Genomic DNA, 26,593 nt, shown 5'->3' on the forward strand with positions numbered 1-26,593 from the left:
AATTTTATATTTGGGACCTTCAGCTGTCCAGAACTTTTTGATTTTAAGACTAGCCTCATGAATTTAAATTGCATGAGCTGCATGCTACTTTACTCTTGTAAGAAAAAAAATACATGACATGATAAACTTACTGAAGGTTGTTATTTCTCTGTTTACATATAGTTTTGCATGCAGTAGCTGGTTGAGAAGCAATGACTATTTTTTACCTTACTTAAATGCATAATTGACACAGATTCTACAACTAGTATGTCTAAGAAGAAAAGAAATATGGGAGTTATTTCTTCCAGAAGTGGGTTAGAAGGAAGCAGCCATCTCTGTGCTAAACTGATGGTGTTACTGAAGTTGAAAGACAATCATTCAGTTAATCTCTTCTTTTTGTAGAGAATTTGGACGCTCTATTTTAGTTACTGTGACTGATGTATTTAAAAATATTTCATGGATTTAAATTAGTTTTTTTTAAATACCATATCTTAAAAGTTAGTCTATCTGTATGAAACAGGCCTTTTTATTGTCAATGTATGAGTCAATTCACGTAAATCAGGTGAGACTTTAAGTTTAAATTAGCTTTAATCAGTGGAGCTTTCTACACAGACCAAAAGGCTAATTGGCTAGTTTTAGAGGGGTTTTTCCTTATGAATGTTGACTACAAAGGTGAATGTTTCCTGGAAAGGGCCTCTGGAAGATTGCCATCCGTCCCAAGGACCGGTTTTCTTGCAAACGTACACATTTAACTTAATAAAGTTAGTGCATAAAGAAATAGATTTCTTGGGGTGGATCCACCTCTAACTGAAGTCAAGGAAGCTTTCCATTAACTTCATTGGATATGTCATGTTCTAGTTGCAACAAATTGAGTCATCTATAAGTATGTGGAAAAAATAAATGTTATGCATCCTTTAAATATAAGTGAAAATATCTTCAGGGAAGATATGATTATATAGCCCTGAAAGATCAATTTGTGTAATTCAAGCAAAGATGCATACATTATGGGAGGGCTTGAGCCAAGTTTATTTGAAAATTAGCTTGAAAATGGATACACTTTCAGTAGCGTTTTATTTAGTCATATTTTCATAAAAAGGCTATAATCAGAAGTGTAACAACATAGGATTTTCATTTTTCTGCACTAAAAGGTTTTTCTTTGGGCACTTGACTATAAACTGTTATAGCCACCATTTGAAAATAATTTGCTATCCCTTTGTTATGTGACATTTCATTTCAAAAGTGGTATGTTTTTTCTTTGCTAACATAGGGTCTTGGTAAGACTTTGCAAACTATAGCATTGCTAGGCTATCTGAAGCATTACCGAAACATTCCTGGACCACACATGGTTCTGGTTCCAAAATCAACTTTGCACAACTGGATGAATGAATTTAAACGCTGGGTTCCATCTTTACGTGCTGTTTGTCTTATTGGAGACAAGGATGCCAGAGTAAGTGAACAACAGTTGAAAGATGCTGTGTTTTGCATATCAAAAACTAGTATTCTGGGAAAAAGAATTCTCTATGAAGCTATTTCCTTAGCAGTAGTATCTTCCTGCAGTCTCTGAAAATGTTAGCATGGGGAAATGCATAGATGCTATGCTAATGTATTCTAGAGAAAATACTGGGAAAGATGTGTAGAAGAGGAGACAAGTAAGACCGGTCCCATTGTTACACTCTTTCCCTTGTTGGTTTCCCCTTCTCTGGCGGCTTGCACCTCTTTTTTTCTTGGTTGTGTTCCACTCTGCTCATCTAGTGATTACTCTTCACTTTTTCTACCATTCGGCCACCTTGTCTCTTTTTCCTTCAGGTTCTTTTTTTTTTTCTTGATGGTTTTCCCCCACTTTCCCTGGATAAAATGGGATAACAAAGAAATGTAAATTCAGGCTGGTAAAATCAAGAAAGGTGTACCTTGTATTTGACCATCATCCAGAAAATATGCTAATGGACACAGTATCAATACTGTAGAATCTTTTAGGAAATTGATAACAGGGCTATTATTTGTGTAACTTAAACAAAACAGTGAAATTGCAGTGGAACAGCAGCTCTTACTGTGAATGTGGAGAGTAACTTACTGTTCAAAAGCTAATTATTCTGTATGTTCCAAAATCTGCATGCTGACTTGAATTGTCTTAAAATTTGCTGAGAACTGTTGAGACACTTTCTGAAGATGCAGCTCCTGCCCGTTCCCTTCCCTGAAAACCAGAAGCCGAGAGCATTTTGCATGTTTTTTTCTGACATGTCTTTGTTCACACCTGGGGCTCAAACTGTGTCACAACTTATCAAATGGATTTCAGCTGCTCAGAATTTATCTTAGCGAGTACTATATTGTCTCTCTAAGGAAAGCTTTATCGAATATGTTATTTAGAATTACGTGTAGAACCCCAGGTGTATGCACCAGTAGCTTCAGCCAAGGGGAATGAAATATGCATGCACAGCAAGACTGTTGGCTCTGTTAAATACCCAAAGGATGACAGGTGACTCAAGGAGAATGTGCTGTTGTCACTGAATCTCAGCTGCACCATGTGCCATGAGCTGAAGCCCTATTCATGGCAGGTTTCAGAAAATGTATGCATATACCTTGCTTTTGCACTTTGGTCCTTTTTGGAAGTTTTCCTTCATGCCCCACATTTCTGGTTTAAAAGAGGAATCTTTTAAAATGCTCTGAAGTCCACATACAAACTCGTATTTTATTTTAGCATTATTCTTTAAGAAAAAGACATGAGTTTTATCTACCCTCTAGGAAGTAGTTAAGCTAGTGAATGTGGAGGGAGCAGAAATTTGGAAGAGAGTATGTGGCAGTTATGTAGAATGGGAGCTTCAGCTGCTACAGCTGAACGATGGCACAGCTGCTGAAGGTCAAACAAAACCTATAAAAAACACTCACATTAGTACAAGGCATTGTTTAAAGACAGTGATTTTTGGAAAGCCTGATTTGATGGCTAGATTTTGACACTGAAACAGAGTTTTGAAACACTAATATTTTCCCACATCCCTCAATGAATAAGGTGTGCTGTCATCAAGACTATAAGTGGGGTGTGTGGTGAGAGAGTTGGCCATCTTCCCCTCCAGCAATGTACTTACAAGGGAGGAAAGTGAAGCCAACTATGCCTTCTGTTTAAATATCCCTCTGTCCCTCACAATTCCTTCCCATGGCTGTTCCACCAGGTCATGGGAGCCCACTCTTGGGCCCTTCCTCTGCAACTGCTCCTTGCTTGAGAAAGGAACTCAGAAATCTCTGTCTTCTTTTATTGTCTTCAGCAAGGGTGTTAGGCTCACCCTTCCCCATTTAGTTATGTTGTAGAGGGAAGTAGCTTCGAAAGATTAATGGTGCTTCAACTCACTACTGCCTCTGGTCTTGTCAGTCTCTTATATGCATATGCTCCAAATCTCTCTGCTTCATTAGAATCAAAGGACTGCTTCTATGATGAGCGTAGTCTTTTAATAATATTTCACAGAATGAAAAAATCCTCTTTCTTTGAGACTTCAATGCAAGGGTTGGTGCTTGGGCCAGGGCTAGTATGCTGCCTGGCCTTACTGTTTGGGCATCCATGGTGTCAGCAAAATGAATGAAATGGACATTTGCTTTAGCTATGTTTAACAAATTCTTTCTTCGATGTTAAACCTCAACACAAAGTGTCTTGGTGCACCCACGATTTGGACACTGGCATTAGCTTGACCTGATTATCACCCACTCATGAGACTTCCATGATGTAATTATTACATAATCCTATTAGTGTTGACTGCGATACCGATCATTCATTGGCATGCACTATAGTCAAATTGCATCCCAGGAAATTGCACAAGAGCAAGAAACTCTATTACAAATAAATGCCATGTCACTGAAAGCTGAAGGCACACCATGTCAGTTCATTAAAACTCTCTCCAGGGCTCTGTCATATCTTAAGCTGTGTCATGCTCCTGCGGAAAAATGGATTCAGCTCGAAGGAGCCATCTGTCAAACTGCCTTGGGCTCTTGTGGTACTTGTGGCATTGCAGCTTAAATGATTGGTTTGATGAGAACTCATCTGAAATTGATCTCATTCATAGAAAAGAAACAGTCAGCTTTTGTTAAATATGTGCGACCTTAGCCACTCCAACTTTCAGGGGCATTGAGAGATCTGGCAAAAGGTCAAACATACAGCAAGACACTGTGCAAATGATTGTTGGCTACAACTACAAAAGTATCCAAAAAGCTGCTGACTGAGGTGCCATGCAAGCAATGTATGAGGGCATCAGAAAAGCTCTCAGGCCTGTTCTGAGGAAGAGTGCCCCTTTAAAATCATCCATGGGTGACAAGCAGATAGACTGATGGGTTGAACATTACTCGGAAATCTACTGTCATGAAAATGTGGTCTGTGACTTCGCTTTCAATGTACTTGAAGACCTCTCAACCCTGACACTGCTTGACCATGAACCTACAATAGATGAAGTAGAAAAAGCCATTGATCAGCTTGCTTGTGGTAGAGCTCAGGTGTGGATTGTGTACCGGTTAAAGTTATTAAGTACAGGACATCTGTCCTCCTCTTCCATCTGCATGAATTAATATGTATGTGTCGTAGAGAAGATGAAGTTCCTCAAGAGATCTTTCTGAGACAGCTACAGGAAAAGTGCTGTGAGCAAAGGAAATCTCTGTCTGTAGCATTTGTCAATCTCACCAAAGCTTTCAGTCTTGTCAGCAGAGATGGTTTGTTCCAAATCCTGAAGAAGATTAGCTGCCCTAGTAAGCTCCTGGGCATCAAGTCCTTCCACGTTAATATGCATGGAATGGTGCAGTTTGATAGGTCATGTTCGGAAGAACTTGAAATCAAGAGTAGTATCAAACAGGGCTGTGTTTTAGCTTTGTTGCCTTTTGGGAATTTCTTTGCTTTCCTACTCAAATATGCATTCAATGGCAGTTCAGGAGTATACTTTTTGATCAGATCAGATAGGAAACTCTTGAACCTTGCTCATCTCAAAATGAAAACAAAAACTCTTGTTCATGAAATGTTCTTTGCCAATGACGCAGCAATTTAGTCATTCAGAAGCAGGAGTGCAGAGTCTCATGGATTGCTTTTCTTGTGCTTGTGACAATTTCTGCCTGACTGTTAGCCTAAAGAAGACATTAGTCATGGGTCAACAAGTTGACTTCCCTCCTGAAGTTAGAATAAATGAGGAAAGCCTGGAAGTGGTTGAAAAAATTCACTTACTTGGGCTCTACCATCTTGTAAAATCTTGGCTTGGAAGCCAGAATTAATGCTTGCATTGGAAAGGCAAGAAACACTATGGCTAGACTTGAGAATCTGGGAAAACAGAGCGGTCACTCCATCTACAAAGATGTCTGTCTACAGTGCTTGCCTACTTAGCTCTTTGTTGTATGGCAGCGAAACATGGATTTCTTATGCAAAGGAAGAAAGAAAACCGAACAGTTTCCATCTTCTATGTCTCTGCCATATCCTGGGCACAACATGGCATGACAAAATCTCCAAATTCGCTGTTCAGGAATGGGCCAAGTTACTCACTATGTTTATGTTTCTGAGACGGAGACGTCTCCATTGGTTAGGACATGTGAATCATATGATTAATGGCCGAATCCCCAAGGATATACTGAATGGTGAGCTGGCCGCTGGCAGATGTCAACTTAGATGGCCCGAACTCCATTTTGTTGATGTCTGCAAGAAAATCCTTTGTGAGCTGCACATTGATGGTCTACACTGGGAATCAATTGCTTTGGGCTGCTGTGAACGGAAAGTCGCCGTGAAGCAGGGTCTGTGTTGTTTTGAGGTGGAGAGGGTCGGTGATGACCTAGAGAAGAGGCATCAGAGGCAGGCAAGACAAAACTACTCAGCATGCCAGTGCAAGCTCAATCAAGTTTGTATGTGCAACCTGCTGGAGGCTCTGTTTGTCTTGCGTTGGACTCTTCAGCCACACAAGAAGCTGCGGTGGTACCCAGTAATCCACCAAAGGTTCAATCTCCATAGTCTGTTGAGACTGATGGTTGCCAGTGATGAGAGGGGAAAAGGGAAGTCAAAGCAGTGTAGAAGTATCTGAAAAAGAAAGGAAGGGTTTCGAGTTGTGCGTTTTAGGGACAGGGGAGGCACTAGCTCTGCCCTCTTTTATTTCCATCTCTTTACTCTCTATTATTTTCTCCTTTCAAGACATTACTTCATGACCCATCTAAGCTTGCCTGGGGCATGGAGTGGAACTTCCTAAGTAGTGGCAGAGAAGTCTGAGCATTTGAGGAGCTATTGCATGCTGTTGCATGAAGATTGGGGTGAAAAAGGGTGGGGGTCAGAGCTGCGTAGCAGGGGAAGTTATAGGAAGGTCCTATATCTATGTCCCCACTGTCAGTCCTTCCCTATAAAAAATTGTCACTGTTTCCATACAAAAAGTTGATTCCTTGTCTTGTTACAGGAGATGCTTATTCAAAAATTGTTGAGCTTAAGAAAACAAAACTTTGAGAGATAAGAGCAAGGCACACCTTTCTTCTTAACTCCAGTTGAAAATCATTTGTCAGAAGCATAAGGATTGAAAGCCTTGGTTGTTTCTACTCAAAGTGGTGTAACATTAAGTGTTTTTTCCTAGACGTTTCTCTTTGAATTGGGCCAGTCTGTTTGCCTCAGTAATACTGGGACAGATAGATAGTATTGAACTCCAAGTAAGTTACGCATGCTGCTGTTACTGTTACTTGAACATATTTATTCATGGATGCACTTATTTTGCATTAGGCTGCTTTTATCCGTGATGTTATGATGCCTGGAGAATGGGATGTTTGTGTTACTTCATATGAAATGGTAATCAAGGAGAAATCCGTTTTCAAAAAATTTAACTGGAGGTACCTGGTAATTGATGAGGCCCACAGAATAAAGAATGAAAAATCAAAGGTAAACTTTCTGATTTGCTTCAACATTTCTGTAATATGTTTTCAGGAAAATTTTGTGGCATAATTTTCTTTGCATTGTTGTTGGTCATGATCAAATATCTTTTGAACATTTATTTTTAAAAATAATAGCTTGGACTTCTTGGATTTGAATCTCTAAGGGCCTTGTTAAACCTTGTGCTATGAGCTGCACAAACATTGATCGGTGTTACTGCTAGCTTGAAGTTTGGAGCAGTCGCATCCATATTCTAGAAACCTCTGTCTCCCATGCGCACAGCTGTAACTTATTGTTACTGATGAGCAGGAGCAGGACTAGGAGTTGTGGGTGGAAGTTGCTCTACAGGGCTGGTGAGCCAGAACAGGATCTGCAAGCGAGGGTGTGAGAAATCCTGGGATGCTGGAGGACTTCAATTTGGGCGGCACATTTCTGGGGAGTGGCCACACCTTAATGGAACAGGAGCTGGATAGTGCAGATCAGAGATAATTCTGCCCTGGAGTGGTATAATTTTGAGCTGCCTAACGAGTGCTTAAAACCACTTTAAGATATTAATGTGCGGACGATCCAAGGGTTAAGAGCTCCATGAGCTGCCCAAAATTACTGTGTAACAAGGCCCTAACACTGAATAACAGGGACTGTCATTGACATTAGTTGCAATGGTGGGTGCTTAGGACATCTTAAATTAAAAGAAGCTCTTTGAGTTTAAGCCACAGATTATTATAAATTTACATTATGTTTCTAGCTGTCAGAAATTGTCCGTGAGTTCAAGACTACAAATCGGTTGCTGCTGACTGGAACTCCTTTGCAGAATAACCTCCATGAGCTGTGGGCATTACTTAATTTTCTTTTACCTGATGTCTTCAACTCTGCAGATGTAAGTTGATATTGAAGTTCTTATTAATATAAATCAGATGACTTTCTGTAGAGGAAGGATGACTTGTTAGTTAGGATGGCCTGAGACTTGTGAGCCCTGAATTGAATTGGAGTAGTTCCAGGGTTGTGTCGTAGGAGCCAGAATTAGGGGACAATGCAAAACGTGGAGCAACAACATGACTTTAACTTATCTTCACTTAAAACTGCTGCCTTTTTCCCTTTTAATGTCTTCCCTTTCTTTTTCTTTCACACTTCTTTCTATTGCTTTGAAGCAACTGCTTCCTTTCTTTATGCTTCATAACACTATTTCTGTTCATGGTTTATGGTTCCATTTTCTTTTCTTCTCTCATACCATTACACAAGCACTAAGATAGGAACTCAGACACTACAGTAATGGACATAGTATAAAACTTTAAACTTGAACAAAGTGGGCATCTCTCTCAAGAATACATGATTGTGTTTTGCGCGTACAATTTTTCATTTGGCTTATGTGTTTCTATAAGCTATGCATTTGGTAGAGAGTTGTGGCCTGAATCTTTTCTTGCTGCTAAGATGCTGTTGACTTCAGACTTATACCATTGTTAACAAGAGTAAATGAACCTTTGTTTGTGTCTGCTAGAAGAACAAGTATGAATAATTTAATCATCATGGTGATGATGTGCATTTTTTCTACAGGACTTTGATTCCTGGTTTGATACTAAAAATTGTCTCGGTGATCAAAAACTTGTAGAAAGACTTCATGCAGTAAGTACTGAAGGCCATAATACTGTATAATTAATATAAATAATTTTAAAACTATAATTATCAATTTTCCTCTAATATTACTATTAAACATTATGTGGAAAGGTCATTAAATAAGTGAGAAAATCTTACATATCTTAGATATGGCCTTTGTTTATTTTGTTACATTAATGTCTGTCAGAATTTGTTTAAGTGAGATACTTGCATCTAATTTCTCCTGATTTTTCTTTTGTATCACGATTGTTTGACATAGACTGAAATCAGAACACAAAGCCATGCAAACTGAGTTGCAGGGATTTTTTAAAACCTTTAATTATATTGAATATTTGGTTGGTGTGATTTCACCATCACAGTGAAATAAAGATAGATTTTTTGTTTATCTGTGAATAATCCATGCTTTAGTGTGCGCAGGTTAGAATAATTTCTAAAACGTTCTTTGTTTTGTAATAATGATACTTCATTATAGTTTCCAAATCATGTACCATTGAAATGGTATTAAAACTGAATAAATAGATATGTAAGAACTCGGGTGTGGAGGGTCCTCCTCTCAAAGGGTCTAGATGCATATATTTGGAGCCATTTCAAAAGGGCAATATCTGAAAAGGACAGTAGCTGTTACCTGCTAATTGTTACCTGGGTTTGATACAAATGTGGCAAACCACTCCAACTTTAACCCTGGATTAAGCAGTGGAAGGAGCCAAAATGTATACTGGGAGGATTATAAAAAGGTTGTTGTTCTCTCTTCTGTTCAGCAGCACCTTTTGAGAGTGATGAGAGTTATAACCTGTGCTTTCTTGATCTGTAGTACTTTGTCTACCTATGAAAAGTACATAAAGATAGTTTACTCTTAACTGTTTGCTGGGAAGATAGCAAAGCCATCAGCTTCACATCCCCTGGCCTGAATGTCATAGGGGACCATGCTGTGGTAGTTTTTTAGTCTTGAGAGCTTTTGTAATGCCCTTCTTAACAGCCTGGTGAATTTAACACACTATTTGAAATGAGCAATTTCATTTTCCACTTAGAAGGCAGCCACAACACGACTGGTTGGAGAACTGTATGAGCTGTGTGAGCAGTTCAGAATTTTGACAGATAAGAATGCAGGAATGAGCCTATTAAATCTCACATCTGTAGGAATATATATGATAAATATATCTCTGAAACTTTTTAAGGTTTTGAAGCCGTTTTTGTTACGTCGCATAAAAGGTGAAGTAGAAAAGAGCTTGCCTCCTAAAAAGGAAGTAAAGATTTACCTGGGACTCAGCAAAATGCAGAGAGAATGGTGAGTTATTTACATTAATATAAGATTGTTTTAAGGATAATGAAGAATCCTAAGGTACTTTATATAAGAACTGCGTGTTTGTTTTACTTTTGTAGTCATAGCTCTAAAATACATAGGCTTTGCATATAAAAAGAAACTAGTCTTTTCTGGTATTTCATTCTGGAATGTTTGGATATTAAAAAGCTCGGTTGCTTTAACTGAGAAGGATTAGAGAAAAATAGAATGTTCTCTTTCAGCTTTTTAAATGCTGGCAGCAGCAACCTGGGCAGGCAGACCATACCGTGGCAGCAGCAGTAAGCAGACAGAGCTCTCCTCTCTACCCCTTGTCATCCATCAGGATTTGCAAAACTTGCTGCTTACACTTGAACACAGTAACCAGGACATTTCAGACACTCGTTCATATTTTAAATGTTCTAAAACTAAAAGCTAGACATTTCTCAAAATTCTTTATTAAACTTCAGGTATACACGGATCCTGATGAAAGATATTGATATTCTAAATTCAGCTGGGAAAATGGATAAGATGCGGCTGTTGAATATTCTAATGCAGTTACGAAAATGTTGTAACCATCCATACCTATTTGATGGTGCTGAGCCTGGACCTCCTTATACCACTGACACACATCTCGTCAACAACAGTGGTAAAATGGTAGCTTTGGATAAACTGCTGGCAAAACTCAAAGAACAAGGTGACTATAATCAGTGGTACAATAGTTATACTAAGCATAATAATAAATTAAATAAACAAGTTTACAAATAGTTTTTGCTTCGACGGAGACAAAGTGCCTTATTCACTGTGATCTGAAGGTTTTTAGTAAGATTCATTTTTTGTGGCGTTTTAAGTGGCAGATAAAAATAGAGGAATGGGGAACACAACCGTAAGAAGAAGAGAAGGAAGAACAAATCATAGGTAAGAAAATAAAAGATGAAGGAAAAATGGTGAAACTAAATTTAAATAAAAAATGTGCAATGGGAAGGAAATAGAAGAGGGGTGGTTTTGGGTGGGGTATGTGAAGAGAGTAAGTTAGGGGAGGAAGCAGGCCTTCTGATCCCATCAGGTTAATATTGCATTTAGGTAAAATGGCAGGAGGCTTCTACATGAGATGAAAGCAAGGACTGCAGTAAGGGCCTATCTGGGCTACAAATGTTCATGTGTAAGGGGCTCCAGAACCTGGTTGCAGTGACAGTGGGGTTCCATATTTTAGATAGCATTTTCAAGCCCCAAACGTTCATTGTTCTTCAAATACTGATAATATGATTTTGTGTGCTGTTCTGCTATATGATTGTGCAAAACCTTATGACTGGTAAATTAACTCATGCTGATGCAATGCTAGTGCAACATATGTGGCAGAGTGTAGGATTTTAAGTTTAAGAAGCCCTAGCAATTAAGATATTAGGGTTAAAATTTTAGATTTAATATTTTAGGGTTTATTTTAAATATGTTTCACCAGAATATTCACAAAGTCCTGCAGTAGTCTTGGGGCTTGGGAAATTGAGCAATTTTCCTTAGACTTCTGATTAATTTTGGTTTTGACAACTCTGCACATCAAGCACCCTTATAGTAATGGCTTTAGGAATGTTTTCTTGTTTCTTCGCTTGTTTCCTGTTGGGATACTACTCTATAAATGATCTAAATACCACCTTGAAAAAGTTACAAAGTTGGATTTGAAGGCCAAAACTAGTAAAAGAACTGTTTAAAAAATAGAACTTGAATAAGCGGAGCATTTGATAATTAGAAATGTAAATATAGTCCTCTGTTATTTCTTTCTGTGCCCCTAACTTCTGTATAAGTGGTTCTGTGATAAGGTTGTTTTGTGAAAAAATAGTTATTCTGTATTATTTTCTTAGGTTCCAGAGTTCTCATTTTTAGTCAGATGACCCGCTTATTGGATATTTTGGAAGATTATTGCATGTGGCGTGGGTATGAATACTGTCGATTGGATGGACAGACACCACATGAAGAAAGAGAGGTGAGAAAAATACACTAGGTTTTTTAATTGCACAGATTCTGTCTTGGGATGTCTGCATTTAATTTGCAACTGAAGCCTCTTGATTTGCTTAAGTAAAAATTAAGTTCTGCATAAAGTATATTTGTTACTTTTTTAAACATGGTAGTATTAACAAGTTTGAATATGCTTGTTTCACAAATGAAATTGGACTCTAATTGAAAAGGTGGCATATGGTTCAGACTATTTCTAACCAGTTGCTATTCTAGACCCTAAACTTACTATTTACAGCCCATTAATGTGTCTGTGCAGAGCATCACTGACTTCACTGGAGCACCATGTTGGGCCTAGCAATCCACTTGTTTGTTGTAAAAAGTAGGACAGGACCAGGGCCATGATGTAGGGCTTATTGTAAGAAACAATACAACCTCATAAAACATTTCATTAATGTAAAGAATGTCACTGGTTTGCACATACAAGTCTAAAGACTTTCACTGCCTTTTAAAGTTGGTGTGTATAGGACAGATGGAGTTGGCTCTTTCTCTCTCTCAGCCTAGGAGGCTATATAGAGTCTCACAGGTGGGCAGTTATTGCACTGAAATCTTTTCTGTAGCTGTCTCCTGATCAGAGTGTATGTGGCCATGGGTGGTCCCCAGATAGTCACTGGTTCCATTGTGTAACAACATTGTTATCTTTTCCTTGCTATGGGGATTGATCTGGGGGAGCTCAGGCCCATCCTGCTCCTCTTGGTCCTGTCCTGGGACTCTGCTTAGCTGTGAGGGACAGTCAGGCAAACCTCTCTCAGCCCTTGTGATACAACTCCCTGAGCCATTGCCTGTCTTCTGCATCAAAAAGTTGCTTACCCTTAATCTTGGGATTCTGTCTTAATGTCCGTAATATCCACGGTTGAAGCTATTCCATCATTTTTGGGCCATCAGTGCAATATCTGGAAATAGTTTTGCCCTTGGGAATACGTCCTTGTTAGGTCAAGATGCCCAGATGCTTCCCAGCCTGTACTGACCACTCCTCCCTGGCTCATGTTCTGTGTGGAGTCAGGAGTCAGAAGTACCGTTACCTGCGGAGTCAGGAGTCAGAAGTACCGTTACCTGCTCTCTACTTGGGCTTAACTCTTCTGCCTCTATGTTGAGTTAACAAGCCCCAGTGTGGCATATAATAATTCATTTTAAACAAAATAGTCATAAAATGAATATTTGTTAGAATATTCTACACTTCAATTTTTTTTTTTGTTTTTTAGGAAGCAATAGACACCTTTAATGCTCCCAACAGCAGCAAATTCATATTTATGCTGAGTACCAGGGCTGGAGGTCTGGGGATTAATTTGGCCACTGCTGATGTGGTTATTCTTTATGATTCAGACTGGAATCCTCAGGTGGATCTTCAAGCTATGGTGAGTAAAAATTGAAATATAACTAAAGTTATCCATATAAAATCAAATTATGATATTGATAGAACTCCATAAAATGTGTATTGGAAATTTTCAGCTTTAGCATTTACATATAATCCCAAAGGCTATGAAGTTGAATGGAAAAAATATAACCTAAATTGTGGAAGAACTGTAAATTTCTTGCCTCGAAAATACTTATCTAAATCCTCTATACTCTGCTAATGTTTTGTGCCCCAAAATTTCTATATCTAATTACTATTTCTAGTTCTAATTACTATTTTGTACCCCTGAATTTCTCTCCTGAGATAGTTAGTTATAATTTATGGGATGCTTCAGGATTATTCCAGAAGAAGTGTTATCTGAATGTTTATTCAGGAAAACAAAAAGGTTTGATGTAGGCATTAAAATACTAGTCAAATATATGAAGATGGAAATAATACTTGTTAGTCTCTCTTGGGTATTTTAAAGGTAGGAAGCCACATTGGGAGTTGGGATTTGCTATTGATACTATTTTGAATGCGTAGTAGTGGCTGTCATTTGTCATCATTTTAGCTGTTGGAACACTTGTTTGGATTTGGGTCAAAAAACCTGAAAGGTATTAAGCAATTATGAGTATTAGGGCCGTAGCATAAGGCTATGTCATTAGTTTCCATTCATTTTTGCTTCTTGTGTAAATTTTTCAGAGAGGATCTCTATGTTTTCTTGTTAGAAATAGATTGTCTTCTAGTTGAACTTAAGAAATATTTATATGCAGTTAGAAGATATCAGGCAGTAAATGTACAGAAACCTGAGCTAGCTTAAATCTAGCTAACTTGGGAAACTACTGCAATTAACTTGAAGCAGTGAGAGCTGTACAAGATCGCCCAGGGTCCTGGGTACTAAGATGATGGCTGAAGCCCGCTGCTATAGCTAACACTAGACTTTAAAGTTGGATGAAGGGCAAGTTGCATAAGTACGTATTGGTTGTATATTTATTTATTTAGATTTGTATCCTACCCTGTTCAAAAGGCCCAAAATGGCTTACAATAAGCAAATGATCCACAGACAGGATTCCCCAAAGAGTACCCTAAAACCTGAAAACTCCAACTGCCCTCCTCACCATAACCAAAGTTTGACACAAGTGAACCCTCCTGCCAATTCCAGCCATGCATCCCAACCAGCACTCTCACAATATAAGAAATCTCTTTCCACCCCACCCACCCTCACTTAATGATGTAAATTGATATCAATTCTGATTCCAGTCACTCTGAATCTGTGCTGATATATCCATGTTCAGTCAGAAACTGTTCCAGCATTTAAAATACTACGTTCACAATGGTTTTACAAAAACATTTTGGTAAAAAGTAATTTGTTCTTTTCTTGGTTTTTTGCATATATTAAGAGTGAAATATCTCACCTAGTTTTAGTTTTGTCAGGTTTTCTGGTGCTTGCAACAGATAATTTTGACTGAAATGTCTGTTACTATTGCTTACAAGACTCTCTTGTATTGTTGAATTACTTGATCTGTTTTTATTAGGATCGTGCACATCGTATTGGTCAAAAGAAACCTGTAAGGGTATTCCGACTTATTACTGAAAATACTGTTGAAGAAAGAATTGTAGAAAGAGCTGAAATAAAACTGAGACTGGACTCTATAGTTATTCAGCAAGGTATCAAGTACTATTGTGTTTACGTCCAAGAACAGAATTTAACTCCTTCACTTAGCAAAGGGGGAAATATACAAAGTGCAAGGCAGTGGAGTATTGGGCCTGATGTTTGTCGTGGCAGAACTCTTAATTGAACTTGAAATAATATCAAATATCAGTTTCAGGTCCTGATTTTTCATTTAATTTCTTACTCAGGTAGAACTGAAATCCATGGGTTAAGTGTTGCACTAGGTACCAACTCCTAAAAATGATATAGCAAACCTTCCCCCCACTAAACCTCCCCCCAAAACCAGCTACTGTTACAGGGCCTCACTGAATAGGCATGCTGTAAAAGAAAAAAAAAATGTTCCAGGGGTTTTCAGTATAATAGGTACTACTCTTACATGTAAGTTTTTGCAGGTTACTGAACTGCCATTTAAAGCTTGGTGTTCTGCATATATATAACAGAACATTTAGCTTAAGGTGAGGTATAGGTTCTCACTGCCTTCCTTTGCTACTAATTGGGAGGGTGATATTGGTCTGATGGAAAGGGTGCTTCTGGCTGGCTTTGGTCTTGGGAAGGTTGAGCTAGACCTGGACAAATAGTAAATTCACCAAGAAGTGGGGGTGCGGGGAAACCAAAATGATTGTGAATTTAGGTTGAATTTAGTGCACAAATTTGGCTGAAAAATGAGGTAAAGTTTTGAAATGTAAAAACCATTTTATTTGACATTTGCAAAATAAAACATTAATCTCTTTGTTTAAAGTTGACCTATATTAAAAGAGTAAGATATTAAAAAAGCTTACCTAACCTGAAAAGAAAACATAACTTTTTTTGGTTTGGGTTGACCAGTTGTGTGTATCAAAATTTTTGTTTTATTTTGCCAAAAACCTTTAAAATATTGGTTTCAAACTCAAATATTGTTTCCAGTTTCCCTAAAAAATCCATTATTTCCCTATTGCTATTGAGAGCCTTGGTTTAAAGCATTCATTTTGTTTCTCCTACTTCTAGGAAGACTCATAGATCAACAGTCTAACAAACTGGCAAAAGATGAAATGCTGCAGATGATCCGGCATGGAGCCACACATGTTTTTGCTTCTAAGGACAGTGAGCTAACAGATGAAGATATTACCACCATCTTAGAAAGAGGTGAAAAGAAGGTGAGAGCATAATTCCGTATGGAATTTGGAGTTGTCCTTGACTTCATTTAAAAATGAATAATTGTAAAATAAAAGAGAGTATGGTTCTTAAGAGTTAAGAATCAGCAGATCTATTTAATTTGTAAATCTTATTTCATATTGACAGAAAAATATAATTTGACAAGATTTGTATTTATTTTAGTAGCAGCTTTCTACAATAAAAAATGTCTTTGAAAAGGAAAAGCTGCAGTTTGCTGATTGCCTCCCTCATATTCTTTATTTTATTGCAAAGTTATATTGTAGTCTATTCCCATAAATTTGCTGACAAATACATCAGCAAGTTGCAATCTATCGGTATCGTAGGACTGTTTCCTTAAAATGGCCTAAAAGCTGGAGGACTGCAAAACAAATGTTCCATAGTTATTTTTCTAGACCATGTTCTGCAAGAATGTAATAATAATAATAATAATTTTAACATCACTTTTTTAATTAAAAAGGTTTTAGAAGTGTATAAACCATATGCTAATATGTTTAATAGATGTAAAGTATTTAATGTTAAAAGATAGTAAATAGTTTATTAAGTAAATGAAGTACTCTTTCAGCAGGGAAGAGTTCTGCATATATTTAAAAAAAAAATGAAGTTTATGTTGATATTGATTTGCATTATGACAGCATACTAACTTAACCTAATGATAAATGCATGTAGGGGAGCAAAGGACTGAAATAACAGGTGTGTATGAAGTCATTAATATGTAAGAAAGGCTAATTTTTCCCAAATTTTATACAAATGTAAAACTTCCCATGTTGCTAATAGCACTGTCATTTTATTTTAGACAGCAGAAATGAATGAGCGATTGCAAAAGATGGGGGAAAGCTCTCTAAGGAACTTCACTATGGACACAGAGATGAGTTTATATACCTTTGAAGGGGAAGATTATAGAGAAAAACAAAAGGTAATTTTCTCTTATAAAATAAATGAAATCATGTAGTCACTTTGGTTAAACCATAGGTTGAATGAGTCTGATGTCAGTGGAGATGGTGTTGCAGGATCAGAGCCTAACTTGGTAATTAATATTTCAGACCACTTTCTACTGCTTGAGACACTAGGGAACAGTCTCAGTATGTGACATTATCCACTGGAATATCTGGCTATATGGGAGATTTCCAAATAGGAGCTACTGCTTCTTAGAACAAAGGAGTCAAACGTACAGCCCTTGGAGCTATGTTGCCTGGTCCCTTGGGCTTGTAGAAGTGATGGTAATTTGGCAGCTCGGCTCACAGCTGAAATCTGGGACGTGGAGCCCTGTTGGGGCCTATGTCAGAGGCAGGATAGTGAGCAACAGCTACAGTAGCTCCTGCTGCCACTCATTCTGCCACCATGACTGGATTTGGCCCTTAAGGAGCCCTGGAATAAGGATGTGACCCATGTCGGAGTGAGTTAGACACCACTGGCGTAGCTTATAGCATGCAAGATAGTCATGCTGCCAGAACAAGATTGGGGTAGGATGCAATGTGATTGGGCTAGTTACTTATTTGAATTCTTTGAGACTTGGTTGGCAGTGCTGCTTATGGAATGAAGCACTACGTATCTTGTGCGAAGCTTTGGTCCCTGCTTCGATTTGGCAGAGGTTCACCCTGATTCGGTGGCCGAATCTCCAAATCCGAATTGACTCGAAGGAACCTTTAATCTCTCCGAATTGGATTGGAACCCTCCAAATTGATTCAGAGAGATTTGGAAAGATTCGGAGATTCAGACTTAGAGATAGCTGTAAATGTTTTTTTCTACGTACCTCTAACTAGCAGGGACTTGTGAGTCCTGCAGTGCTGGGACACGTGGAGTGTACCACAGAAGCACGAGGGGCTCCCAGCGCGCTTGGCAGCAGACCTGGAAGTGGACCAGCAGTGGCACTTCAGGGTTTACTGGGGAGTGCGCGGGGGGGCCTGCATCCCGCTGGCTTGGCAGCTGGTGCCTCCTGGGTCTGGGGGGCAGCCGAGGTCCCCCTGTGGCCAAACACAGAGCCAGGGAGGCGCGGGGTGGGGGGCCTCTAGCATGCTCCCCAGCAGACCCGGAAGTGTACCGGAAGTACTTCTGGTTCACTTCCAGTTTTACCACTGAGCACATGGAGGGCCCCCCCGCACTCCTGTGGGACGCTTCATGCACTCCAGCATCGCAGTGATCATGAGCTGCGCCTGCTACCTCAAGGTATGTAAAAAAAACTTTTAAAGCTATGTCTGTGTCCAAATCACTGATTCTCCAAATCAGCATTGGATCTTCAGATTCAGATTTGGCCAAATCGAATCAGAGACAGTGATCCAAATCAACAAACCACTGTCCCTGATTCGGGCTGAATCTGAAATGAATAGGGCCCACTTTGCACATCCCTAATACCTTGCCTACTTACTTTTTTGGCTTGCTTCTATACCACCATGAAATCCCTGTGCTATGTTTAAAATGTAATTGTCAAGTGTTTCATGCTCCTGAAACTTGTGGGAGCATCAACTAATGCTAAGCCATGAACTTAACTACTAGTGTTTTCAATAAAAATATTGCTGCTTCTTTTGTGCACCATCTTCATTTGACTTTTCAACCTAAATTTCCTAAAATAACCTTGTTTGGGATATCAGAAAGACGTTTAGAGCTATTTAAATTGTAAATTTTTTGTTTGCGTGCAGATGAGTATGATGGAATGGATAGAGCCTCCAAAACGAGAGCGCAAAGCTAATTATGCAGTGGATGCGTATTTTAGAGAAGCCCTACGTGTTAGTGAACCAAAAATTCCCAAGGTAAAAAACGTGGATTTTTAATATCTACCTTACTTCAGGTAGTAAAATTAGCATATATTTTACAGAGTTGTGTGTTGCCACTATTCTGAACTGTGGCAGTTTAATAATTGAAGTATAAATTGTATCATGTTAATGCATATACACATATATTCTTTTAAAGGCTCCACGACCCCCCAAACAGCCAAATATTCAAGATTTCCAGTTTTTTCCACCACGATTGTTTGAACTTCTGGAAAAAGAAATTCTGTACTATCGTAAGACTATAGGCTATAAGGTAGTAATAATTTTCCTTTCCTTTTCAAATGAATGGAATGTGTTAGCATTCATATTTATTGTAACAATGAGGATAAGTAAACTTAAGGACAAAAAGAGAAAAATGGAAACAATAGCAAAAGAAAATGTGTTTCAATAAGGTATTTTAGGGTCTTCATATTTATATTTGTGTGGAAGTTACGCATTTTTGCTAGTAATGCTAAAAACCCAGTTTCTATTACATCTGTAGTTTTTTTTTTACTTCCCTTCAAACCACATATCCAGGTAGGTTAGTACATATTTCTAGGTGGAATGGACCAAATGAAGAAAAGATTAATGTTTCGTATATTTTCTTGGTCTTTTAAAACTGCTTTATGTTTGATGCAAGTTGGGAAAAGGCATGCTTGAATAAAGCAAAGTCACCTTCTGGGGTATGAAATCGGTCTTTTTATAGTGGCTACTGTGTCTTATGCAGTAAGTATTTGAAGCAACTTCAGATGCTTATCTAAAGTTCCTTTGTTGTAAGCTTGGTTAAACAGTATTTTCTCCATCTTTTATAACACAGAGTTGTAAAAATTAGAGAAATTTAACAAATCACTTAGTCTTGTGATTTAAAAAAAATGCAGTGTGTTAATATTAAGACATTAATATTATACAGTTATCATGCTTTAATACTATAAATATATTTAATTTCAGTGTATCACTTTCAAACCACCCACAAACATTGTTTGAGTTATCTAACTAGGCCTTAGCTGCTGAATTCCTTCCTGCATTGGCTTCAAGGGAAGCAGAGAAACTGAAGGGGGAGATGATTCTTATTTCCTGCGCAGGTGCTGATTTTCTTCTTACGCTGGTTTTACTCTCATGTAACTCCATTGACATTAGTGGAATTACTCTTTTATTTACACATGTAACTCCATGCAAAAATTAGGCCAGTTGCAATTAAACAGGGCACAGAAAGAAGCTAAAGCTAAGCAGTTTGCTAAAACTAAATAGATATCAAATAATCAACGGGCTTATACAAGGATATTTATGTGAGAAATACTAAGACTGAAGTATGTGGCAGCATATATGGAATCAGAGTGATGAGAAGGCCCAATACAATATTAGTAAGAGGGAGTGTTTTTTAACTTAAAGTAGGAAATGTCTATAAAAGAAGACTTGGGAGGGAAAATGGGAAGGATTCTAGAAGACTAGTACTAAATAAGAAAAAAAGGAGCAAAGGTTTTCCACAGTTAATGTGTTCAAGCCTCTGGAACATGGATGAAAGAAGCATCGATCTTTGTAATATGAAGTAAGAAATAAGGAATGTTAAGAGGTGATATCAATTAGTGGCAGGTAAAAGAATATTCAGATAATTAAATGTATTTAAATCAGCAGGACTGGATGAAATTCATGTAAGTTTTAAAGGAAGGAAGAGGTATTGCAGCCAGTGACAATAATTTTTGAGAACTCATGGAGAACAGGTGAGGTTCTGGAGAAAGGCAAATTTAGTAACAGGCTTTAATGTGGGAAAATTCAGAGGCTGAGACTGAGGGGAGTCAGGTATGTTAATCGTAATGCTGTGTAATGTAGTAGAATCCAGCTTATGAAGTTTCTTAAACTTTGCTGTAGTGTTCCACTTAAAGTGAAAAAAGCATGTATGTACTATTAGTCTTCCCCTTTTATATATGTAGGAGTCTGTCTTGGAATTAAATAAGAAAAAAGAATTAACTTGGTGTAGATTGTAAATGTGTGGGAGAGGTGCCTAGTGTATTTTTGTAGTAATGGTCAATATATTTCTGATATCGACAAATAATTTTGCCTTCTAAGCTAAAACGAACATAACAAGTATAACAAATTAACAACGTTGTAATCGTTTGCTCAGTCAGCTTTGGCTGCCTTGTAAGTAAAATAATCTGTATTTTTTTTTTTTTTTTTTTACTTTACTGCCCTGATTTTAAGAGCTTGCCTAGGAGGAATTGATAGCTCTCCAGGTCTGCTAGCCCTATGGTTTGAAAAACACTAAGCATCTTGAGCACACCTTGTTAACTAACAGATGCCATTTGCTGCTTTAGGTAGGAGGGAGACACCATTTTCAAGTTGTCTTGATGTAAGAGCAGAGGGCCTTCTAGAACAGGTCAGTGAGAATAGATGGGTCTAGTCCAGTTTCTTCCCTTCTGCAGCAGTTTGGAGCGTCGGTATTAGACACTTAGAGAAAAGATGAAAAGTTATCAGTATGCATTGTGCTTTGCCAATTGTGTAGCATCATAAAATGCCATGAAAGGAAATACCTTGTTGACTTCAGCTGGATATTGCCATACCTTTATGCATTTGTATAGTTAAAGATAATTGCTTTTAATTTCATAGTGGTGCCAGGTACTTGCTTTGTAAGAGAAGGCAAAAAAAAGAAAAGAATCAGACTTGCTTTAATATGTTAAGGTTTTCTTCACTTTGTGTTTTTTGTCAATGTTATACTCCTTTCTTCATTGAAAAAGTCAATGTGGAAGAGAGGAATTCCCTGAAGACTGGGATTGATCCTCTTCTTTCACCTTTACAATATGGGCACTGACAGATGTGCAGCTCCTCCTTGGTCTAACTCATGGCACTTCACAGAAACTGTCATGAGTTAGACCAACCCTCCTGATCTAACAGACATTCGCTGTTGGATCACAAGGTTGTCTTATGAAGCTGATTGTGGGGAGAAGCTGCATGTTTTCAGTGTCTGTCCCATAGCCCCACCTCCCTCTCCAAGCTCCTGTGCTCTCTCAAGATGGGAGTGGGGGGAAGGCAGGGGGAGTGAGTTCAGTCTGGGGTTTCCCCAGCTGCACTGGAGTGGGGGTGGGGGTGGATTGGATTGGAGTCCCTCACCTTGAGGTCCTCCAGCCCACCCGCCCCACCTTCTGGTGCTGTCTGGGGAACCCACAGACCAAACTCACTCCTCTCCCTTTTCCCCCCTCCTGTCTTGAAGACAGTGCATGGAGCAGAGCCCTGCCCCCAGCCATGCTGCCAGACATTAATGAAGGTGCTCAATTTTGGAGTGTTTTTATTTGAACCTCATGCAATAAGGGTTCAGATTGTCCTGCAATTGGGCAGTTTAAAGCGTTCTGCAGTTGTGCAATTCTGTTAATGCGCAGCTGTTGAACTCTTTCAGTGGCTGATTGTGTGACAAACTGTCATTTCTGTCAGCAACCTAAGGAGTAACTACATTGAAATCTAAAACCTGTGCACAAAAGTCACATCCAGTATATTTTTACTTTTATCAAAATACTCCGTTTATCTCTACATGTTAAGGAGAAATTTATTTTGCTCCCATTTGCCTGCCAGAGTTTGGTACATTTTTGATGTTTCTGGGTTTGTACTGTTACAGACTTCAGAAAAGCCCAGTAACCATTACACTCATTTTGTCTCTATGTAGACAGCTCACATAAACAATTGCATGAACAGAAGCAATTTAAAGAGGTAATGATTTATCTGTATTCAGCGGTTACTGTATCATCCAGTGTAAACAGGATGTTATAATCATGGAAGCTAGGAAGACCAACAGACTGTGTATGGGTCATGTTTTATATCTTAGCAGAGTTAAAGCTAAAGCATCTACATACATAAAGTCCAGAGAGAAAAATCTGTGGATAGATGTTAGGGGTGCAACAATGAGGACGGAAGACATTATTAGTATATGACTTCAGTTATAAGTCAGAATTAAATGAGCTAAATATATATTGCATGTATAATAAGACAGTGAAAGCCAACCTTTTTTATGAGGCAGGGCAAAAATTGGCTCGGCACCCTCCACAAGCGCTATTCCATTGGCTTCCCTTGCCCAGTCTGCTTATTTCTTTCTGCTCTCTGTTTGATCTGCTGCTTTGATTTCTACTTCCTGCCCTATCTGCAGCTGTGCTGCCTGTCCCAGTCCTGATCTGCAGTGCACCACACAGAGGTTGCCTGTACCATTTGTGGCACATATGTTAAGAGAACATTGAGATAAGGTCAAGTACTCAAGAAATACATGTGCAACCTTAATTGGTCCTTCTGCATATATATTAAGATAGACTTGTGATTACATTATCACATTATATTTTGTCCATAGGATTCCTGCATCATTTATTGCATGTGTTGTTCTTACTTTGCATCTTGGATTCTTATCTGACCTTAATTTCTTCCTACCTGTTGGGTCTTAGCCTTTTTCCCTTCCCTCCTTGGCACTGTGTGTCTTCGCTGAGCCAATCCTAGTCTTATACTCCACCACCACTCCAGTACTAGGCTGTATTAGCTATCTATGAATAGCAATGAATCTTTGACAAACAAATGCAATAATAGAACTGCTATTTCAAATTTTGCCTGCTTATTCATTGTAATTCTTTTCCACTGTTTTAAAAAATCTTCATTTGCCCCTGGTGTTGCTTCAGGAGGGACAAACTCTCTTCTGGTGAACTCTCTCCAAACGGCTTTTGTTCAGCAGTCCATTAGGAGTGCTTTGCACTGTTCAAAGTGCAAAGTTGTTCTAAACTTTGCTTAACAGGCCACATAATTATCATCGTTTTAGCTGCCAAAGGAACTCACTACCATAAATGCTCCTATGACACCTGTCCCCTTTCAGCTGCTACATCAGGAAAAAAGGAGCTGTGACCAGAACCAAGTTGATCCCTGGCTGCCATAGCCTCCTGAGCTTCATTATCAGTCTTTGGGTTTTGAGTAAGCATCTGGATAGTCACAGAATTGGAGGAGCACTAAAGTAATTTAAAGCTGCTTTTATGTTTCCCATTCTGGACTCGTTGCCAAATTATCCTTGGCTGGAATGGAGAACTTGAGTCTAGGAGAGTGGCTGTAATTACCATATTTTAATAATCAATTGTGAAACTTCATCTTGCATCAGATTCAAAGCGGGTTTGTCAACTGCAAGCGTCTCTGATCACAAATGCAGTTGTGGACCTCCATTTCTAGGTAGACTATTGAAGTGCACTATTTTGTGCCCTCAGTTTAACTGTATTATTATTATTATTATTATTAGCAGTGGGCCAAAACCTATCCTGTGAAATCTATGCCTATTAGTTGAAAACTATGTACATTAATGCATAATTCTTACCAGAAGAGGTCTAACTTGGGCTTTCAACTGAGAAATCTTTTCTTTATTTGTAGCTGAAAAAATATTGAAAGCATTCTTTCTTTGTGAGATCTTAATAATAATCTGTTAAGAAGAAAAAACTGAGTTGATAAATGGAAGTCTGTTGTCTTTGAATTTTGGCAATGAATCATTGTAGGCAACTAATTTTGCAGAAGCAGAACTGAACTGGTATGAGCTGACCTCTGGTTACTGCTTTCATTTCATGTGCTATTACATTTAATTCAGCACTCTATATTTCTGCAAGAAGTGTCCTAAAATTTCAGCTAGAAATATGGACAGAATTGTGTTTTTTCTTCCTGCTTTTATACTGAATACTAGTTATTACAACATATTACAACTTTGTTATTAGGAAAAAATGAATTCTTCTAAAATTTTGTTATAAAACCTACTTCTATATGGTTCATTCTTTTTTTTCTGGAGCAACAAAGCTCAGGACATAATATGGCATTTTTTAACTAGTCAGTACAGCACTGTTAGCTAGTTGATCAGTTTGCTGATTAATTGTGACTTTTTTTTAATTGTGCTACTAATCGCAATCACCTTTTTAAATCATTTGACAGCCCTAATTTAAACCAACAAAAGCATGAATGTTTGTTAGCTGGGATTTAAATTTCATTCTTAATTCACCTGTTGTGCTTTGCTATGCCAGAATACATATAATGGTCAAGCTCACTACTGGGCACTGTTCGTTGCTGTTGAAATGTATTGATGAGAGAGATCTGCACAATTTGCTGTGAGTACTGCTGGAGTTCTGTATCCCATGTGAAGGCAGGCCCTGAGCAGAGTGATTGTACAAGAGGTGTGGTGGACCTTTGTGCCAGGGAAGAAGATTTAGAGTGGTACAGAGTGTACAGACATAGACTGGAGCAGTAAGATGAGTAGGCAACAGGCTACCAAGTCCACATGTACCCAGTAGAAGCATCCTTCATCGTAAGTAGAGATAGTGGATGCTGCTCAACCACAAAGATTTATTTTGAGGATTTTGCCCTACATAAATTTCATTATCGATGAGAGGTCTGAGTATGAGGTGAAGAAATATTTCTTAGTATGTTCAGTAGTCACATGTTCAGATCAGACTTGATGTGATTTTATTTCTGTCTTACTCAGAATTCAATACAAAATATAAAGGTCACAAAATCTAAAACTTGCAGCAGGGTAGGGAGGGACATAGGGCCACACATCTAGCACATTTTTCTATCTAATGCCATACTCTTCTTTCTTTAAATTGGCAAGGTTTTATACTTTTATAGTCTAGTTAGTAACCAATATAATTTATAAATTGGGTGCTGTATACATTTGTATTCACTCTCTGTTAGACATAGTTGTGCAGATTCTCAGCTAGTGTGATTTGTCATTGTTTCTTTGACTTTGATGACAAATTTGTTAAGTGTTGGGGTCTACCCCCTCCAGTGTATTTTTAGGTCAGGCCAGTGTGCGCTTGACACAGGACCTTTGTGTGAGGAAGGTGAGCAGTGTTATTTAAAAAAAAATGTAAGTCTTAGATCATCATGAAGAAAATAAGGGTTGTATTGTTCTATTCCTGTGAGAAAAAATAATTGTAAAGGTCAATATCTACCTTACTTTCTAATCAATGGAGAAGGTACTTTTATCATTTTCTTGTTGTCTTACAGCACTTCTGATATGACTTCCTTTACCTTTTAGACATCTAATTAACTTAAATCCTTTGGCTTCTTACCAGTGAGGTTTATTTTACAATGAAACAAAAGCCTGTAAGCCAAGAAAAAAAGAATGATCGGCTTATGATTTGATATGTGCACCTTGCCTGCAAGGGTAATATTTTCAACCTCATGATGTTTCTGTAAATTGTAAAAACAGCTGAAGAAAATGTTCTGGTAGTTATATGGCATGTTTTAAAAATATTTTTACTCCCACTGTATCAAGGCAGCAGAAGTATTTCCTTTGTAGCACATACTCAGTTATCGAGAGCTGCATCAATCCTGTCAGACTTAACGTGTTTATAAATTGTAAAGCAGGAGTGATTTAAGTATGTACTTATAATCCTTAACAATCTTCTTCATTGCTGCTTGTTCATCCCTCTACTGCTCATTTTAGGTCCCTAGGAATCCTGACCTCCCAAATGCAGCTCAGGCACAAAAAGAGGAACAAAAGAAGATTGATGAATCTGCACCTCTTACTCCAGAAGAAACTGAAGAAAAAGAAAAGCTTCTCACTCAAGTAAAATTATAAGAGTAGTTGAAGTATTTGTTGTTCAGTATTGTATAAACAAAGGTGGAAATACGTGGAAGATTGCAGTCTATTTATAAAAATGGGAGTTCATAATACTGGCAGTGATAAATGTATCTAGTAACACTAAACTGATGTTAAAAGGCTGTGGAATTTGAAAAGCTGCAGACATAAAAACAGCTAGGTGTAATGAAAAATATCCCTACTGTCTAACTGCGGGACGGGCTGCATTTAGCTGTCAATTCTTCTGTAGTTAACCATGCTCATTCTTCTTTTGTTTATCGTGCTTCATGTAGTACATTTAACTTGTTCTTTCCCTATTCAGAATAACTAGTCCTAATGGAATTAGTGGAACTCTTTTTTGGGCATTTTTACACGTGCTTTGGGAGGCATGGAGGGTGCTTTAAT

At 38.2% G+C, this 26,593-nt stretch overlaps 1 protein-coding gene across 1 annotated transcript in view; it reads left to right on the forward strand.

Annotated features, from left to right (window-relative positions):
- The window catches only part of SMARCA1 (SWI/SNF related, matrix associated, actin dependent regulator of chromatin, subfamily a, member 1), a 62,784-nt gene that overhangs the window by 15,421 nt on the left and 20,770 nt on the right, over positions 1-26,593 (forward strand). The window contains exons 6-19 of the mRNA XM_006275640.4: positions 1,247-1,426; positions 6,683-6,838; positions 7,575-7,706; positions 8,381-8,449; positions 9,616-9,725; positions 10,187-10,413; positions 11,573-11,694; positions 12,926-13,078; positions 14,592-14,724; positions 15,713-15,861; positions 16,674-16,793; positions 18,514-18,624; positions 18,785-18,898; positions 26,054-26,176. Of these exons, the coding sequence (XP_006275702.1) occupies positions 1,247-1,426; positions 6,683-6,838; positions 7,575-7,706; positions 8,381-8,449; positions 9,616-9,725; positions 10,187-10,413; positions 11,573-11,694; positions 12,926-13,078; positions 14,592-14,724; positions 15,713-15,861; positions 16,674-16,793; positions 18,514-18,624; positions 18,785-18,898; positions 26,054-26,176 (1,899 nt within the window). The remainder of the gene's footprint in view (positions 1-1,246; positions 1,427-6,682; positions 6,839-7,574; positions 7,707-8,380; positions 8,450-9,615; positions 9,726-10,186; positions 10,414-11,572; positions 11,695-12,925; positions 13,079-14,591; positions 14,725-15,712; positions 15,862-16,673; positions 16,794-18,513; positions 18,625-18,784; positions 18,899-26,053; positions 26,177-26,593) is intronic.

Source organism: Alligator mississippiensis, chromosome 8, assembly GCF_030867095.1.
Source record: "Alligator mississippiensis isolate rAllMis1 chromosome 8, rAllMis1, whole genome shotgun sequence".
Classification (NCBI taxonomy): domain Eukaryota; kingdom Metazoa; phylum Chordata; order Crocodylia; family Alligatoridae; genus Alligator; species Alligator mississippiensis.